The sequence below is a fragment of the Cetorhinus maximus genome, chromosome 36, assembly GCF_964194155.1.
Source record: "Cetorhinus maximus chromosome 36, sCetMax3.hap1.1, whole genome shotgun sequence".
Taxonomy (NCBI): domain Eukaryota; kingdom Metazoa; phylum Chordata; class Chondrichthyes; order Lamniformes; family Cetorhinidae; genus Cetorhinus; species Cetorhinus maximus.
The window spans coordinates 3,161,564-3,180,299 of NC_135914.1; the positions used below are offsets into that span (position 1 = coordinate 3,161,564).

Genomic DNA, 18,736 nt, shown 5'->3' on the forward strand with positions numbered 1-18,736 from the left:
ACCAAGGCTCCTTCGACAGCACCTTCCAAACCCACGACCGCTACCATCTAGAAGGACAAGGGCAGCAGACACATGGGGAACACCACCACCTGCAAGTTCCCCTCCGAGCCACTCACCATCCTGACTTGGAAATATATCGGCCGTTCCTTCACTGTCGCTGGGTCCAAATCCTGGAACTCCCTCCCTAACAGCATGGTGGGTGTACCTACACAACAGGGTCTGCAGCAGCTCAAGAAGACAGCTCACCCAGCACCTTCTCAAGGGGGCAATTAGGGATGGGCAGTAAATGTTGGGCCCAGCCAGCGACACCCACATCCCATGGACACATTTTTTAAAAAGCGACAGAGATAGACAAGGTGCTGGGAAAAGAGGACCCGCTGCTGAACTCACCCGACCCTGACAACCATCAGCACTAAGCACAGGGTCGACTAGATCTCTCACCAGGGGAGGCTGTGTGTATCTGACCAGGTTTTGAGCCAGCCCATTCATTTGCACTCCTATCTTGACCATGGCACCTTCAGGCAGAACATGTCAGCATTGGCATCCACCAATGGACGGCCTTTACCAGACTGGATTGGCCACCCAGACGACTGAAAAGGCAACCCAACCAACTTTCTAAATGGTTCACAGGTCCCTCCACACGTAGACTGTCACCCTCGCCTCCTTCCGAAGGAAACAAGACCACGATACTGTAAGATTTTTGAATTCGGGGCCACAGATCCCTAAATAGGCAGTCGACTAGCCATTAGTAATTTTAAGATGGTTTATTAAGTTAAGAACAAAAGGAATAGGAACAGAAGTAGGCCATTCGGCCCCTCAAGCCTGCCCCGCCATTCAATAAGATCATGGCTGATCTGCCCAGTCCTCAACTCCTCTTTCGTGTCAGCTCCTCATAGCCCTCAACTCCCCGATATTTCAAAAATCTATCTACCTCCTCTTTAAATACTTTCAGCGATCTAAGCCTCCACAAATCTCTGGGGTAGAGAATTCCAGACATTCGCTACCCTCAGAGAGAAGAAATTGCTTCGCATCTCAGTTTTAAATGAGTGTCCCCTTATTCTGTAACTATGTCCCCTAGTTCGAGATTCCCCCACTAGTGGGAACATCTTCTCATATCTACCCTGTCAAGACCCCCTCAGAATCTTGCACGTTTCAGTGAGATCACCCCTCATTCTTCGAAACTCTAATGAATAAAGGCCTGAACTGTTTAGCCGTTCTTGATAAGTCAACCCATTCATCCCAGGAATCAGCCCAGTGAATCTCTTTAGAACTGCCTCCAATGCCAGTATATCCTTTTTCTTAAATATGGGGACCAAAACTGTACACAGTACTTGAGAAAGCAAGTTGATGAAGAAACAACAGTTTAGATATGATTTTAATTAGGCCTGGAACAGCTCGAGAAAGCAGCAATCCGCTCTCCAGTCGAAGTGTTAGAAAACTCTTCCCTCGATCTCTCAACCTTCCTCCTCTTCCCCTGGTCCATCCTCCATCTGGAGAAGGCATTTCCCCAACGAGAACTGCTACCCCACCAGCACCTAGCAGCACCTCAGCCCCCTACCACCAATATGAGTCCAATCTGTATACCCTTTTTTGGGGGCCAGTAGCTTATCCAGTGTCAATCATCTACCTAACTCTTCTGACCAATGGTTACAGGACAGGTAGTCAAAACATCAGGGTGCTTACCACTTTGAGGTGAGAGGTCAGCATCTTGCTGAGGGCCATATCCTGGCCTTTCCTGGTCATGTGGGAGATAAGGGGGTGCACAGGGCCCCATCTAACCACTCGGGACATCTGAAATGGGCAGCCTGAGCTAAGCGACCGTGCTGCGTCTGAAGGTTGTTCAGAGGTCAAAGTGTTTGTAAAGAGAGGCAATCAACACTGCAGAGAAAATCCTATAAAACGCAGAAGATACCTGCTTATTAAAGACCCCAATCTCTTACAATCCGGCAGACTGGCCGAACCACCTGGTCTTACCCTATGACTAAGGGGTGGTAACAGTAGCTTGGGGTGGGGTAAGTGAGGGGGAGGTAGGATGTGTAAATATTTGAGTATTCGAGTACAATAAAAGACCTGGGGAATGTAGTAAGAAGGGTTAAGAGCTCTTATGCTAATAGCTAATAAACATGGTCAGTGAGGTCAGATCCGCGTGTGACTGGGCCTCAGCGAGACATGGTTCTTGTCCAGGAAGTTCCCGAATGTCCGGCTTCCCGGCGTCTCTCTTCCACACACCCTGGGACCAGCTATGATGATATTTCGGCCCTCACCCGTTCTCAACGCATCGCCGCTCCACTCGGGAGCCATCACCGCCACCCGCTCACCGCTCAGCGCCAAAACCCTAGCAGCCTGGTCCCCGAATCCTCACGAGTGAAGCAGTGAGGGGGTTGGGAGCGGGTGGGGCAGTGAGGGGGTTGGGAGCGGGTGGGGCAGTGAGGGGGTTGGGAGCGGGTGAGGCAGTGAGGGGGTTGGGAGCGGGTGAGGCAGTGAGGGGGTTGGGAGCGGGTGGGGCAGTGAGGGGGTTGGGAGCGGGTGAGGCAGTGAGGGGGTTGGGAGCGGGTGAGGCAGTGAGGGGGTTGGGAGCGGGTGGGGCAGTGAGGGGGTTGGGAGCGGGTGGGGCAGTGAGGGGGTTGGGAGCGGGAGGCAGTGAGGGGGTTGGGAGCGGGTGAGGGAGTGAGGGGGTTGGGAGCGGGAGGCAGTGAGGGGGTTGGGAGCCGAGTAGCGAGGGGGTTGGGAGCCGGGCAGTGAGGGGATTGGGAGTAGGGGAGTGAGGGGGTTGGGAGTAGGGGAGTGAGGGGATTGGGAGTAGGGGAGTGAGGGGGTTGGGAGTAGGGGAGTGAGGGCGTTGGGTGTAGGGGAGTGAGGGGGTTGGGAGTGGGGGAGTGAGGGGGTTGGGAATAGGGGAGTGAGGGGGTTGAGAGTAGGGGAGTGAGGGGGTTGGGAGTGGGGGAGTGAGGGGGTTGGGAGTAAGGGAGTGAGGGGGTTGGGAGTAGGGGAGTGAGGGGGTTGGGTGTAGGGGAGGGGGTTGGGAGCCGGGCAGTGAGGGGGTTGGGAGTAGGGGAGTGAGGGGGTTGGGAGTAGGGGCTGATCGACACGGTGTAGTTAATGCAGCATCCCTGGCAGTAACAGACACTGCAGCTACATGCACGGCAAGGGGACCCTTTGCAGTTCCAGTTTGAGCAAACGCAGCCACCTTCATCCATTCTGTAGCTTTCACACTGACCAGAGCTGCTTTTTCCACCATCACCATATTGAGACTCTCTGATTCCTATTTTCTATTCTCAGTGTAAGTGGTCCCTGGGTGTGGCGTTTCGGTGTAAGTGGTCCCTGGGTGTGGCGTTTCGGTGTAAGTGGTCCCTGGGTGTGGCGTTTCGGTGTAAGTGGTCCCTGGGTGTGGCGTCTTGGTGTAAGTGGTCCCTGGGTGTGGCGTTTCGGTGTAAGTGGTCCCTGGGTGTGGCGTCTCGGTGTAAGTGGTCCCTGGGTGTGGCGTCTCGGTGTAAGTGGTCACTGGGTGTGGCGTCTCGGTGTAAGTGGTCACTGGGTGTGGCGTCTCGGTGTAAGTGGTCACTGGGTGTGGCGTCTCGGTGTAAGTGGTCACTGGGTGTGGCGTCTCGGTGTAAGTGGTCACTGGGTGTGGCGTCTCGGTGTAAGTGGTCACTGGGTGTGGCGTCTCGGTGTAAGTGGTCACTGGGTGTGGCGTCTCGGTGTAAGTGGTCACTGGGTGTGGCGTCTCGGTGTAAGTGGTCCCCGGGTGTGGCGTCTCGGTGTAAGTGGTCCCCGGGTGTGGCGTCTCGGTGTAAGTGGTCCCCGGGTGTGGCGTCTCGGTGTAAGTGGTCCCCGGGTGTGGCGTCTCGGTGTAAGTGGTCCCCGGGTGTGGCGTCTCGGTGTAAGTGGTCCCCGGGTGTGGCGTCTCGGTGTAAGTGGTCCCCGGGTGTGGCGTCTCGGTGTAAGTGGTCCCTGGGTGTGGCGTCTCGGTGTAAGTGGTCCCTGGGTGTGGCGTGTCGGTGTAAGTGGTCTCCGAGTGTGGCGTCTCGGTGTAAGTGGTCCCCGGGTGTGGCATCTCGGTGTAATTGGTCCCTGCATCTGGTCTCAGGGAGGAAGATCCTGGTTTTATCTCCACCTCCCCAACTACCTTCCTACCAGCCAGAAGCTTTTGATCTTTTTTCTGGCTTCTCTTTCTTTCCAGCCCTCATGTTTCACTGTGTTGTGGAAAAGGACGTCTGCCCTGTCGAGGGCCCCTCTGTTGCACATTTTTATTCAGGTATTTTCCATTTAAAGGGGGTGTTTTACCTGCAAAGGCTTGGAGAGGTGGAAGGTGTGTAAAGCTGGTCCAGAAGAGTTACCAAGGGAACTGAGAAATCATCTAAAGCTAGAAAGAACAAAACAGAGCATTAATATATCCCTCACCTTCGAAAATGAAAGTCAACAGTGTTTAGAACAAACCCGATTTATTTGACGTGTATCCAGGATATTAAATTCCAACACATTTATCGGAAACAAACAGGTGACTGTTCAAATGGTCCAGCCCTGGGTGCGACCTGGCATCAGCATTGATAACAGAATCCAATCCTTGCAGGCGCTAGTGAACTTGCTGGTGTCTCAGCAGGTTAGATAACTTTGCGAATCCTTTCCCACACACAGAGCAGGTGAATGGTCGCTCCCCAGTGTGAACACTCTGGTGCGCGGTTAGGCTGGACAAGCGGGTGAAGTGCCTTCCACACTTGGAGCAGGCGAACGGTCTCTCCCCGGTGTGGACGCGCTGGTGAGCGAGGAGGTCGGACGAGCTGGCGAAAGCCTTCGTGCACAGCAGGCAGGCGAAGGGCCTCTCCCCCGCGTGTGCTCGCTGGTGTCTCAGCAAGCTGGACTTCTGAGCGAATTCCTTCCCGCACTCCGCGCAGGGGAACGGCCACTCCCTGGCATGGGCGCGTTGGTGCATCAGCAGGTCGGAGGAGCGAGTGAAGCCCTTCCCGCACACGGGGCAGGGGAAAGGCCCCTCCCTGGTGCGAAGCTGCTCGCGCTCAGCGAGGCGGGTCGGCCGCCCGAACCTCTTTCCGCAACGAGACGGTTTCCCGCCCGTCTGGGGCTGCCGGTGTCTATTCAGTGCCGCTGTGCTCTGAAAGGCGTTTCCGCAGCCAAAGCACTTGAAAGGCCTGGCGTGAATGCGCTGGTGCGTCTGCAGGCTGGACAGCCGCGTGAAGCCCTTCCCGCACTCCGAGCAGACGAACGGCCTCTCCCCGGTGTGGCTGCGCATGTGGCCTTCGAGCTGAGAGGGGTAAATGAAGCCTTTCCCACACACGGAGCAGGCAAACGGCTTCTCCGCCGAATGGGCCCGCCGGTGTCTCAGCAGGTAGGTGGAGTTAATGAAGTCCTTCCCGCACTCCGGGCAGGTGAATGGCCTCTCCTTGACGTGCTCGCGCTGGTGCGCCCGGAGGTCGGCGGAGAGAACGAATCCCTCCCCGCACACGGAGCAGGTGAGCGGACCGGCGCCGCTGTGAACCCGCTGGTGTCTCAGGAGCTCGGAGGACTGCCTGAACCTCTCGCCGCACTGGGAGCAGCAGAACGGTCTGTCGGTGTGAATGAGCCAGTGTGTGCTCAGCTTCTCGGAGCTTTTAAACCTGTCCCCACACTCCAGGCAGTTGAAAGGTTTCTCCACTGTGTGAATTCGCTGGTGCGTCAGCAGGTGGGCTGACTGGGTAAAGCCCTTCCCACACTCGGAGCAGGCGAACGGCTTCTCCCCCGAGTGAGTCCTCTGGTGCTTATGCAGGCCGGACGACTGAGTGAATCCCTTCCCACACTCGGAGCAGCTGAACGGCCTTTCCCCTGTGTGGTTGCGCCGATGGATTTCCAGAACAGACGGGGATCTGAATCCCTTCCCACAGTCCCCACATTTCCACGGCTTCTCCATGGTTCCGGCGCACTCCTGCCTCACTGGGTTGGATGATCTGTTGAAGCTTCGTCCACACAAATGACGCGCGCAGGGTTTCTCCCCGCTGTGAACGGTGTGATGTTTCCTCAGGCTGTGGAACTGGTTAAAGCTCTTTCTACAGGCAGTGCACTGCAACCCTCTCACTCGGGCATGTGTCGGTGCTTTTCCAGTCACCCTGATGTTCAAAACCTATTCCCACTGACCGAACAGGCAAACATTCAAAGGCCGATGATATTCAGGTCCTGATGAATCGAGAGACTCTGTCAGATCTTGACAGGATGTTTGGTTTGAGTTTCCCGTCTATAAATCCTCTCCTTCTAATATCCTGTAAAAAGAGTTTAGAAAAGCCATCACTGTAAGTACAGGATAGAAATACAGAACAAAAATATTCTGGTTTCTATGTTTTATTTTCCTCCCTTGTTTCCCCAAAGCAGTAAACTCCCACCCCAACACACACACACTCTATCTCTCTCACACTCACTCTCTCTCACGCGCACTCGCTCGCTCTCTCACTTAGGTGTCTGGATATGCATCTCAAGCACACTTGCAGGGCTGTGGGCTAAATGCCAGCATGTGGGGTGAGGCAGGGTGGCTCATCTTTCGGCTGGCACTGACATGATGGACCAAGTGGCTTCTTTGTGTGTGACTCTCTACGATTTCCCCGACCAGTCTCCATTTGTCCTTCACTTAAAGGCGCTCCCTCACCAGTCTCCATTTCAAGATATCTCCTCAGCAGTTCTCCAGTCACAGATGCTCCCTCACCAGTCTCTATTTAAAGATGTTCCTTCACCAGTCTCCATTTCTCCTCCAATCACAGATGCTACCTCTCCAGTCCCCATTTCTCCTCCAATCACAGATGGTCCCTCACCACACCAGCCTCCATTTGCAGACGCGCCCTCTCCAGTCCCCATTTCTCCTCCAATCACAGATGCTCCCTCACCAGTTCCCATGTCTCCTCCATTTACAGATGGTCCCTCACCAGTCCCCATTTTTCCTCCATTTACAGGTGCTCCCTCACCAGTCTCTACTTAAAGATGCTCCCTCATAGTCCCCATGTCTTCTCCATTCACAGAGACTCCCTCACCAGTTCCCATGTCTCCTCTATTCACAGATGCTCCCTCACCAGTCCTCATTTCTTCACCATTTACAGATGTTCCGTCACCAGTCTCTATTTAAAGAGGCTCCCTCACTAGTCCCCATTCTCCTCCATTTACAGGCAACCCCACACCAGCCTCCATTTGCAGACGCGCCCTCACCAGCCTCCATTTGCAGACGCGCCCTCACCAGCCTCCATTTGCAGACGCGCCCTCACCAGTCCCCATTCACCTCCATTTACAGACGCTCCCTCACCAGTCCCCATTCACCTCCATTTACAGATGCTCCCTCACCAGTCCCCATTCACCTCTATTTACAGACGCTCCCTCACCAGTCTCCATTCACCTCCATTTACAGACGCTCCCTCACCAGTCCCCATTCACCTCTATTTACAGATGCTCCCTCACCAGTCTCCATTCACCTCCATTTACAGACGCTCCCTCACCAGTCTCCATTCACCTCCATTTACAGACGCTCCCTCACCAGTCCCCATTCACCTCTATTTACAGACGCTCCCTCACCAGTCTCCATTCACCTCCATTTACAGACGCTCCCTCACCAGTCTCCATTCACCTCTATTTACAGACGCTCCCTCACCAGTCTCCATTCACCTCCATTTACAGACGCTCCCTCACCAGTCTCCATTCACCTCCATTTACAGACGCTCCCTCACCAGTCTCCATTCACCTCCATTTACAGACGCTCCCTCACCAGTCCCCATTTCGCCTCCATTTGGACGGCCCCCGAGTCCGCTCTTACCTGCTGCGATTCGGCGCCCGGTGCCCAATGCACCTCTCCGGCGCATGCTCAGTCCGGATGGTTGGTGTCAAGCGCGCATGCTCAGACTACCCGGCCCAGTGAGCCCCTTCCGCGCATGCTCGGCCCCCTGCCGAGCGAGCCTCTCGTGCGCATGCCCAGACTTCCGCCCATTACACGCCGCCCAATGAGCCTCTACCGCGCATGCCCCGCGGGCCTCCCGCGCATGCTCACTTCACTGGTCCTCAATGTCCTCATTCAGAAGGAAGTGCAGAGGCTGCTAAATGCTGGAAATCTGGAAGATCAGGAAATACTCAGCAGATCAAGCAGCAGCTGTGGACCAGGAAACACAGTTAACTATTCAACCACAACAAACAGCTGGTAGGAAAAACTAAACTATTAAGTGTGTTCAAAGTAAGAAAGTCTAAATGAAGGTTATTGTGTGAATGCACAGAGTGTGGTTAATAATATTGGTGAGTTACAGCTGCAGATTCACATGTGTAAATATGATGTTGTGGCTATAACAGGGAGCTGGCTCTGAGTATTAAATCTTCCTCAGTACAAGGTGTTCAGCAAAGACAGGAAAGGAAGAGAAAAGTGAGGCTGGCAGTCCTGTTTAAGGAGAGAAGATATCCCAGAGGAAGTCAAGGAAATAATCTATTTAGCTAGAGTAAGGAACAAAAAAAGGGGATATCACATTGCTCAATGTGGTCTATCGACCATGAACTGGTGGGAAAGCTGCAGAGGAAATTAGAGGTGGATGAGTTATAGAGTAATTATAATGGGGGATTTTAATTATCTGAATATAGACTGGGATAGTCGTAGTGTAACAGGCAGAGAAAGGCAAGAGTTTCTGGAGTGTATTCAGAATTTTCTATCACAGAATTGTTATTGCGTAGAGGAGGCCATTTGGCCTGTGTGTCTGCACCAGATCTCTGAATGAGCAGCTCACCTCATGCCAGTCCCTGCTGCCTTCACTATAACCCTGCACATTCTTCCTTTTCAGATTAACAGTCTAGTTCACTTCTGAATGCTTCAAGTGAACCTGTTTCCACTCTCAGGCAACGTCTTCCACACCCTAACCGCTCGCTCTGTTAAAAATAAAGCTTCTCCTCAAATCACTTTTTTGCTTCTTTTACTAATTATTTCAAATATGTGCACTCTTACTCTCAATTCTTTAGTAAGTGAGAACAGTTTTTCCCCATCTACTCTGTCCAGTCCCCTCATCATTTTGAATACATCTATAAAATCTCCTCTCAATCTTCCCTTCTCTAAGGAAAACAATCCTAACTTTTCCAATCTATCTTCATAACTGAAGTTCCTCATCCTGGAACCATTCTTGTGAATCTTTTCTGCACCCTCTCTAATGCTTTCACATCCTTCCTAAAGTGTGGTGCCCAGAACTGGATGCAGTATTCTAGCTGAGGCCGAACTAGTGACTTATGTAAATTCCACATAACCTCCATGCCTTATAAATGAAGCCCAGGATACTGTATGCTTTATTACCTGCTCTCTACATGTCCCTGCCACCTTCAATGAGTTATGCACATATACATCCAGGAAGCTCTGCTCCTGCACCCCTTTTAGAGATGTATCCTTTATTTTATATTGTCTCTGCATGTTCTTCCTACCAGAAGTTCCACAACCCAAAGCTCAAGCTACTGCAACTGACAACATTTCCTGCACAAATGGTTACCCAGGGCAAAAGAAGCATCCTGGAGTCCCCTCATAGCACAGGATGGGCACACTCTAGTTTGGAGCAGCCCTGCCAATTCTCTACATATTAACTGATAACCTTGTTACTGTGATTAAGCCTTATTATTGGTAATAATCCTTACCCATATTAATTAAGCTTTACTAAAACAAATAAAACTTATTATTAATAAACCTTAGCAATATTGATAAACTCAACGAATACTAACTACACCTTACTACTGGTAATAAACCTTACTTAAGAATAAAAGATAAGACTCACCAGCTGCTCACTTGTTACTTATAATAGTTCAAATTTTTAACGTTTTTTAAACTCCCAGTTGTTTAGACTCAGTCCTTAAACAGCACTACTCAACATCCAATCACCTTATGATATTCCCGTCATAAATCATGTCATGATTTTTTTTTCAAACCTGGTGTTCTCCAGCAGCTTTCTCAGGTATCCTCTCTCTCTCTCCGGCATGGCCCTTTAGGTCCGCTGTATCGTCTCCTCTCCCAGGTAACTCTAGGCATCAAGTGTCGTTCTGTATTTACCACCTCTCCCTCTCCGGCGTGTTCCTTACAAGTCCGCCATCTCCTCTCTCTCCCAGTGTTACGAGTTTAAAAAAAGGTGGTATTTGTATATTTTAGACTGTCTCAGTTTAGCTGTACGCTCCATAATACACAAACCCAAATTGCCTTTGAAACTGTTTGAATTCGACTTAGATATAACCATCAGGCAAGGACTCGGACACCACATCAGTAAATAGTATTGAAATATATTAATTATAAGCAAGTTTTAGAAACTTATCAACTAACCGGGGCAGAATGTTGGTAAAGTATACTTATCAATGAAACTCTATCAACTCCACATACAAACATACGAATTAGGAGCAGGAGTAGGCCACTCGGCCCCTCGAGCCTGCTCCACCATTCAATAAGATCGTGGCTGATCTGAATGTAACCTCAAGCCCACATTCCTGCCTTCCCTCGATAACCTTTCACCCCCTTGCTTATCCAGCTCTGCCTTAAAAATATTCAAAGACTCTGCTTCCAGCACCTTTTGGAGGAAGAGAGTTCCAAAGACTTGCTACCCTCTGAGAGAAAAAATTTCTCATCTGTCTTAAATGGGCAACCCTTTATTTTTAAATAGTGATCACTAGTTGTAGAATCCCCCATAAGAGGAAACATCCTCTCCACATCCACCCTGTCAAGACTCCTCAGGATCTTAAAGGTTTAAACTAAGTCACCTCTTACTCTTCTAAATTCCAGCGGATAGAAGCCTAACCTGTCCAGCCTTTCCTCATAAGACAACCCACCCATTCCTGGTATTAGTCTAGTAAACCTTCTCTGAACAGCTTCTAACACATTTACATTTTTCCTTAAATAAGGAGACCAATATTGTACACAGTACCCCAGATGTGGTCTCACCAATGCCCTGTACAACTGAAGCATAACCTCCCTACTTTTGTAATCAATTCCCCTCACAATAAATGATAACATCCTATTAGCTTTCCTAATTACTTGCTGTGCTTGTATACTAACCTTTTGTGATTCGTGCACTAGGACACCCAGATCCTTCTGAATCTCAGAGCTCCTCAATCTCTCACCATTTAGATAATAAGCTTCTTCCTTCCAAAATGAAAGATTTTACATTTGCCCACTCCATTTGCCAGATCTTTGCCCACTCACTTAACCTATCTATGTCACTTTGTAGCCTCCTTACGTCCTCTTAACAATTTATTTTCCTACCCATCTTTGTCTCGTTAGCAAATTTAGCCACCATTCCTTCGGTCCCTTCATCCAAGTCATTTATATAAATTGTACAAAGTTGAGGCCCCAGCACTGATCCCTGTGGCACACCACTCACCACATCCTGCCAACCAGAAAAAGACCCATTTATGCCAAATCTGCTTCCTGTTAGCTAGCCAATCTTCTATCCATGCTGATATGTTACCCCCTACACCATGAGTATTTATTTTCCACAATAACCTTTGATGTGGCACTTTATCAAATGCCTTCTGGAAGTCTAAGTACAGTACATCCACCAGTTCCCCTTTATCCACAGCACATGTGACTCCTTGACAGAACTCCAATAAATTGGTTAAACATGATTTCCCTTTCACAAAACCATGCTGACTCAGCCTCATTGCCTTGAATTTTTCTAAGTGCCCTGCTATAACACCATTAATAATAGCTTCTAACATTTTCCCTATGACAGATGTTAGGCTAACTGGCCTATAGTTTCCTGCTTTCTGTCTTCCATCCCACTTTTTGAATAAAGGAGTTGTATATGCTATTTTCCAATCGAATGGAACCTTCCCTGAATCTAGGGAATTTTGGTAAATTAAAACCAGTGCGTCAACTATCTCACTAGCCACTTCTTTCAAGACCTTAGGGTGAAGTCCATCTGGATCTGGGGATTTGTCCGCCCGCAGCCCCAACAGTTTGCTCAATCCCAATTCACTGGCAATTGTAATTTTCCCCGAGTTCCTCCTTCCCTCCCATTTCCTGATTTACAGCTATTTCTGGGATGTTACTTGTGTCCTCTATAGTGAAGACTGAAGCAAAATACCTGTTTAATTCATCTGCCATCTCCCTATTTTCCATTATCAGTTCCCCAGACGCACTCTCTATGGGACCAACGCTCACTTTGTTAACTCTGTTCTTACTTAAACAAACTCTTACCATCCGTCTATATATGACGAGCTAGCTTTCTCTCATACTCTAATTTTCCCTCCTTACTAACCTTTTGTTATTGTTTGCTGTTCTTTCAAATGAGTAATCAATCCAAGAGAAGTGGACAGCAACTTGAACTCCTCATGGCCGACTGAGGAAGTCACTGCCTCCAAGAAGTACTAAACCTTCCCAGGATTTCTACAGGCAGGGAATCCACCACTGAACTGGTCCCAGTACTAACTACTCATCTGCCCTGAAGCTCATTAGAAACGACCTTTACTGACAAGATACTCAACTATCTCCAAAGATCTAGACCGGTTCTCCCATACTTGATTACACTCAAATGGTTCCCGCAATCCCTTTTTTTATACTCAAAAGATGTTGTAACTCTTTCGAGTTATCAACAGTCACAGAATGTAACTCTTTCGAGTACATTCACAGTTCTTGGTTTTCCGGGAGTGGGACATGAACTCACCTTAGCCAAGTTGTTGGAAATGGCTGATTGGTCTCTAACTTATCAATAATGTGATAAGACTTAACTCCATTGGTTCTGGCTAATTACGCACATTGTCTTAAACTTAAGACAATGCCTTCCTTTAAGCTATATCTCTTATCCTGATGTCTTTACAGGAGTCCCATTCATTAAGACAGACTCAGCAACCAAGGACAGTGTGTGTTCCTGATAGGGAGGGAGTCCACGGCTTACCCCATTTCGTTCACAGCTCTGACAGCACTTTAACTTTCTCATAAGAAAAACTAATGGAGAAATACAAAAATAACAAAGTGACTTCTAATTAACTACTGATTATTAAATACTTATCCTTCAATTAAATGAGGTACACTATTTGGTCAATCATCTGTTGCTAGTCAGTGAATGCTTTGTAATACTGTTTTGGGTTAATTTGTTGTAAAATGTTAACAATATCAAAATGGCTTCTTATCTCAGTGCTCGCACAAAATGGCATTTAACCTTGTTAGCTTGTTACAATGAATATAACTTAAATTAGCCTGAAAATGGCTGGGTTACACTAAACTCTTATTTATACCAGGTAAAATTCTACATCAATGTGTTTCCACTCCATTGAGAAAGGAGGCACTGCTGGACCTGGTTCCTGGGAATGAGGTGGGTCCAGTGTTCGTGGGAGAACATTTAGAAGACAATGATCATTGTATCATGAGGATTAGGTTGGCTATGAAAAAGGACAAAGAACAATCCAGAGTACGAATAATTAACTGGGGGAAAACCAACTTCAGTGGGGGTACATAAGAAATAGGAACAGCAGTAGACCATTCGGCCCCTCAAGCCTGCTCTGCCATTCAATAAGATCATGGCTGATCTTCTTGTGTTTCGATTTCCACTTACCATCTAAGCCCGATAACAATAGATTCTTGTTAGGCATGGGAATCAATCTACCTCTGCCTTAAAAATATTCAGTGACCCCGCCTCCACCACCTTCTGTGGCAGAGAGTTCTAAAGTCGCACAACCCTCTGAGAGAAAAAATTTCTCCTCATCTCTGTCCTAAAAGGGCGACCCCTAAATTTAAAACAGTGCCCCCCCCCCCCTAGTTCTGGACTCATCCACAAGAGGAAACATCCGTTCGACGTCCACCTTGTCAAGGCCGTTCAGGGTCTTGTAAACTTCAATCAAATTACCCCCTCACTCTTCTAAACTCCAGTGGAAACAAGCCCAGTCTGTCCAACCTTTCCTCACAAGACAACCCACTCATTCCAGGCATCAAACTAGTAAACCTCCTTTGGATCAACTGGATTCAAAGATTGGCAGGAAAAACTTAACTCTACAATGAGCTGTCTTTAAAGAACGCTCTTTAAAGGGAACGTGTGGCCTGAAGCTCAGCTGGGGGGGAAATATGACACCAAGGTTGTGACCAGTCTTGCCCAGTCTCGCACAATTGCCAAGGAGAGGGATGAGGTCGGTGGCTAGGGAATAGAGTTTGTAATGGGGATGGAAGATGCTGGTTTCAGTCATACCAACATTTAATTGGTGCAAATTTTTGTTCATCCAGTGCTGGATGCCAGACAAGTTGTTAAGTGACTTGTAGAGAAACTTGGAGGTGATGGTGTTCACATATACATGCTACCCTTGTCCTTCTGGGTGGTGAGGATCGAGGGTTCATCAGGTCCTGTTCTGGTTGAGTTTTCCTTATATAAAATCTCTCCTTCACCCACTGCTGCCCCCTCTCCTCTCACTCCTCCATAGAGGCCAGAATCTTGTGTAGGTACAGACCAGGTGGCAGGAATGGTCCCTAAAGAACATTAGTGAACCTGTTGGGTTTTTATGACAATCCACCAGCTTTCATGATCACTTGTTCGTAGTGTCAGCCCCTCAAATAATCAGATTCATTCAGTTCAATTTCCTTGATGTTTCGCTCGATTCTCTCACGCTCTGTTTTTTCTGTTTTGAATCAATTTCGCAGGGCATTGGGATTTGCATTCAGGAAACTCAGACATTACAACACGCTGTGAAGGAGTCGGCTAATTTATTGGAACCTGATTATCGTTGGTGTGAACATGGAAGGAATAAGCACTGTTCACAGTGGGGAGAAACCGTCCACGCGTTCTGTGCGTGGACGAGGCTTCAGCCAATCGTCTGCGCTGTTGAGACAGAAGCACGGTCACTCCAGTGAGAAACCGTGGAAATGTAGGCACTGCGGAAAGTTATTCGGTTGTCCATCTGTGCTGGAAATTCATCAACGCATTCACACTGGCGAGCGGCCGTACACCTGCCCGGCTTGTGGGAAGGAATTCACTCAGTCCTCCAGCTTGCTGATACACCAGCGCATTCACACTGGGGAGAGACCATTCAAGTGCACCGTGTGTGGAAAGGGATTCACTGTGTCATCCGGCCTGATGAAACACCAGCGGGTTCACACTGGGGAGAGGCCGTTCACCTGCTCCGAATGTGGGAAGGGGTTCACTCAGTTAGGCAACCTGAAGACACATCAGCGAATTCACACGGGAGAGAAGCCATTTACATGCTCCACGTGTGGGAAGGCATTCACTGTACACTCCCACCTGCAGGAACACCGACGAGTTCACACTGGGGAGAGGCCGTTCGTCTGCTATGAATGTGGGAAGGGATTCGTTAATTCATCCCACCTGCTGAGCCACCAGCGAGGTCACACTGGGGAGAGACCATTCACTTGCTCCAAGTGTGGGAAGGGATTCACTCGGTCATGCTACCTGCTCAGTCACCAGCGAGTTCACAACGAACCACAGTGATTGAATTTTGCTGTTAATCACAACCAGGACCGCTCATTGGTGTCAGTTTCTGCTGATGTTAATAAGCTCCAGCCCCCTGTCCAGTTATAGATGTTAATACTCTGGATAAAAGTCAAATCTATCTTGAACACAAGTTGTGTTGTGTTTGGTTTGTCACCTCCCAAATCCCAGCCAATCTTTCCCAGAAATCCATCTTTGATTCCTTCCAATCAGATGTCCACCCCTGCCACAATACCAAAGCTTGTCTTCTCAAAGTCACAATAACAGCCTATATCACTGACCGTGGTAAACTCCTGCCTCGTCCTTCTCCACCTGTCTGCAGCCTTTGACACAGTTGACCACACCATCCTCCTCCAACACCTCTCACCTGGCTCCATTCTTACCTATCTAATCGCAGCCTGAGAACCACATGTAATGGCTTCTCTTCCCTCTCTCATGTCCTTACCTCTGACTGTCGTCTCCCAAGATCGATCCTCGACACCCACCTCTTTCTCATCTACGCATTGCCAGTAAGCCCCATCTTATGAAAACACAACATTCGTTTCCACATGTACACTAAGGCTCTCCCTCACCACCACCTCTCCTGACTCCTCCACTGTTGGACTGCTTACCCGACACCCAATAACAGAAGAATATCAATTTCTTCAAATTAAATACGGAAGAGACTGCAGTCATTGTCCTCAGTGACAAATTCCATTTCCTAACTATTGACTCCATTGCTCTACCAGGGAGCTGCTTGAGACTGATAGGTGACACATGAAGTTCAATGCGGAGAAGTGTGAGGTGATGCATTTTGGTAGGAAGATCATGGACAAACAATATAAAATAAAGGGTGAAATTTTGAAGTGGGTGCAGGAGCAACAGGACCTGATTGTATATGTGCACAGATCATTGAAGCTTGCAGGACAGGTGGTGAGAGCAGTTAATAAAGCATTCAGTATCTTGGGCTTTATTAATCGGGACATAGAGTACGAGAGCAAGGAGGTTATGCTGAATTTACATAAGTCACTCATTAGACCTCAGCTGGAGTACTGTGTACAGTTCTGGGCGCTACATTATAGGAAGGATGTGAATACATTGGAGAGAGTGCAGAAGAGGTTTACAAGAATGGTCCCAGGGGTGAGAAACTTCAGCTATGAAGATAGGTTGGAGAGGTTGGGACTGTTCTCCTTGGAGAGAAGAAAGCTCAGAGGAGATTTGATTGGGATGTTCAAAATCATGAGGGGGCTGGACAGAGTCGGTAGGGAGAAGTTGTTCCCGCTCGAAAAAGGATCAAGAACGAGAGGGCACATACTTAAAATGTTTTGCAAAAGAAGAAGATGTGACGTGAGAAATAATTTTTTCACACAGCGAGTGGTTCGGGTCTGGAATGCTCTGCCTGGAAATGTGATGGAGGCAGGCTCAATCGGGGCATTCAAGAGGGCATTAGATGATTATGTGAATAGAAACAATGTGCAGAGGCCCGGGGAAAAGGCATGGCAATGACATTTGGAGAGCCAGTGCAGACATGAAAGGCTGAATGGCCTCCTTCTGTGCCATTAAAATTCTGTGAATCACTCTGCTCCCAATCTTGCTGTCATAGTTAACCCCAAGATAAGTTTCTGACCACATTGTGGGTGTCCTTACAATGCAATGACTCTAACCTCCAGAAGGACAAGGGCAGTACACGCATGGGAACACCAATGCCTGAGATTCCCCTCCAAACCACTCACCATCCTGACTTAGAAATATATCACCGTTCCTTCACTGTCGCTGGGTCAAAATCCTGGAACTCCCTCCCAAACAGCACAGTGGGTGTACCTGCACCACATGGACTGCAGCGGTTCATGAAGGCGGCTCACCACCACCTTCTCAAGAGGCACTTAGGGCAATAAATGCTGGCCTTCCCAGTGATGCCCAGACCCCGTGAAAAAATAATGAATTAGCTCTTGGACAAGCAAAGCCTCAATTTTAAAATTCCCTTTTTTTTTCAATCCCTCCATGGCTTTCCCTATCTCTGTAATCTCCTGCACTTCAACAACCTTCTGAGATCGCTGCACTCATCCAGTTCTGGCCTTTTGAGCATCCCTGATTTTAATCGCTCCACCATTGGCGGCCTTGCCTTCAACGGCCTAGGCCTGAAGCTCTGGAATTCCCTCCCTAAACCTCTCATTCTCTCTACCTCTCTTTCCTGATTGAGGCTGCTCATTAGAACTTACCTCTTCCACAAGATTTTGGCCATTAGCCCTACTATCACCTTACGTGCCTTACTGTCAAATTTTGCTTTATAACATTCCTGCGGAGCACCTTGGGACATTGTGTTGTGTGAAAAGCGTTGTGAAGAAGCTCGACCACGGTCGGGGACAAAGCAGCCTGCATTATTGGCACCCCATCCTCAAACATTCACTCCCTCCACCACCGACACACAGTAGCAGCAGTGTGCATACCGTATACAAGATGCATTGCAGGAACTCACCAAGCCTCCTTAGACAGCACATTCCAAACCCAGGACCTCTACCATCTAGAAGGAGAAAGGCAGCAGATGCATGGGAACACTACCACCTGTAGTTCCCCTCCGAGCCACTCACCATCCTGACTCGGAAATATTTCGGCCGTGCCTTCACTGTTGCTGGGTCAAAATCCTGGAACTCCCTCCCTAACAGCACTGTGGGTGTACCTACACCACATGGACTGCAGCGGTTCAAGAAGGCAGCTCACCACCACCTTCTCAACGGGCAATTAAGGATGGGCAATAAATACTGGCCTAGCCAGTGACACCCACATCGCATAAATGAATAAACATAAATGCAAGTTGTTATGGTATCATGGCAGCTAGTTTTTGCACAATAAGATACCACAAACAGCAATTAGTCAAGTGATTAATCAGGGTTTTTTTGTTTTGGTCATGTTAGTTCAAGACCAGAATCGGTCCAGGAAAACTCCGCTGTGGCCAGGATGTGGAGTTGTTGAGACCGCCTGAGCTGAGAGTGGAGCTGAGCACCCGAGGTTTCAGTGTACCTTCTCGAACCACTGACTGGTTCTTCCTTCTTAATTTGCTGACTCCCATTTGAAGTTTTTTCTGCAGTAAGATTTGGAATATTGATGTGGGAAATAAAGGGTTAACATGATCACTATGAGTGTTACTGATGAAAGCAGTTTCTCTCATTTTAGCGCACTTGCGATTCCATGGAATACAAGGCTTTGGGCCTAGTGCGGGAAAACTGGATTAGAACAGTTCGGTACTTGCTTGACCGGCGCAGACTCATTAGGCCTTTTTCTGTGCTGTCGACCTCTGACTCTATTTTGCCACTGCAACTGTCGGCCTGCACAGCTGGTCTGTTTTCCTATGTGTTTTGCTAGAGATGAAGTTACTG

At 48.7% G+C, this 18,736-nt stretch overlaps 2 protein-coding genes across 4 annotated transcripts in view; one reads left to right on the forward strand and one right to left on the reverse strand.

Moving 5' to 3' along the window:
• Positions 1-4,425: 4,425 nt before the first annotated feature.
• Positions 4,426-18,736, reverse strand: part of LOC144672165 (uncharacterized) — a 61,269-nt gene continuing 46,958 nt past the window's right edge. The window contains exons 1-2 of one of the 3 annotated variants that reach the window (XM_078533988.1): positions 7,775-7,802; positions 4,426-6,234 (exon numbers count right to left, since the gene is read on the reverse strand). In XM_078533988.1, coding sequence (XP_078390114.1) covers positions 4,574-5,899 — 1,326 coding nt within the window. In that variant the 5' untranslated portion in view covers positions 5,900-6,234; positions 7,775-7,802 and the 3' untranslated portion in view covers positions 4,426-4,573. Of the gene's footprint in view, positions 6,235-7,166; positions 7,191-7,774; positions 7,803-18,736 lie in introns of those variants that run through there. The other 2 variants (XM_078533990.1, XM_078533989.1) reach the window with 2 other exon arrangements.
• Positions 8,013-18,736, forward strand: part of LOC144672200 (uncharacterized) — a 50,524-nt gene continuing 39,800 nt past the window's right edge. Inside the window, exons 1-3 of the mRNA XM_078534018.1 lie at positions 8,013-8,152; positions 13,192-13,265; positions 14,579-15,380. Of these exons, the coding sequence (XP_078390144.1) occupies positions 14,673-15,380 (708 nt within the window). The 5' untranslated portion in view covers positions 8,013-8,152; positions 13,192-13,265; positions 14,579-14,672. The remainder of the gene's footprint in view (positions 8,153-13,191; positions 13,266-14,578; positions 15,381-18,736) is intronic.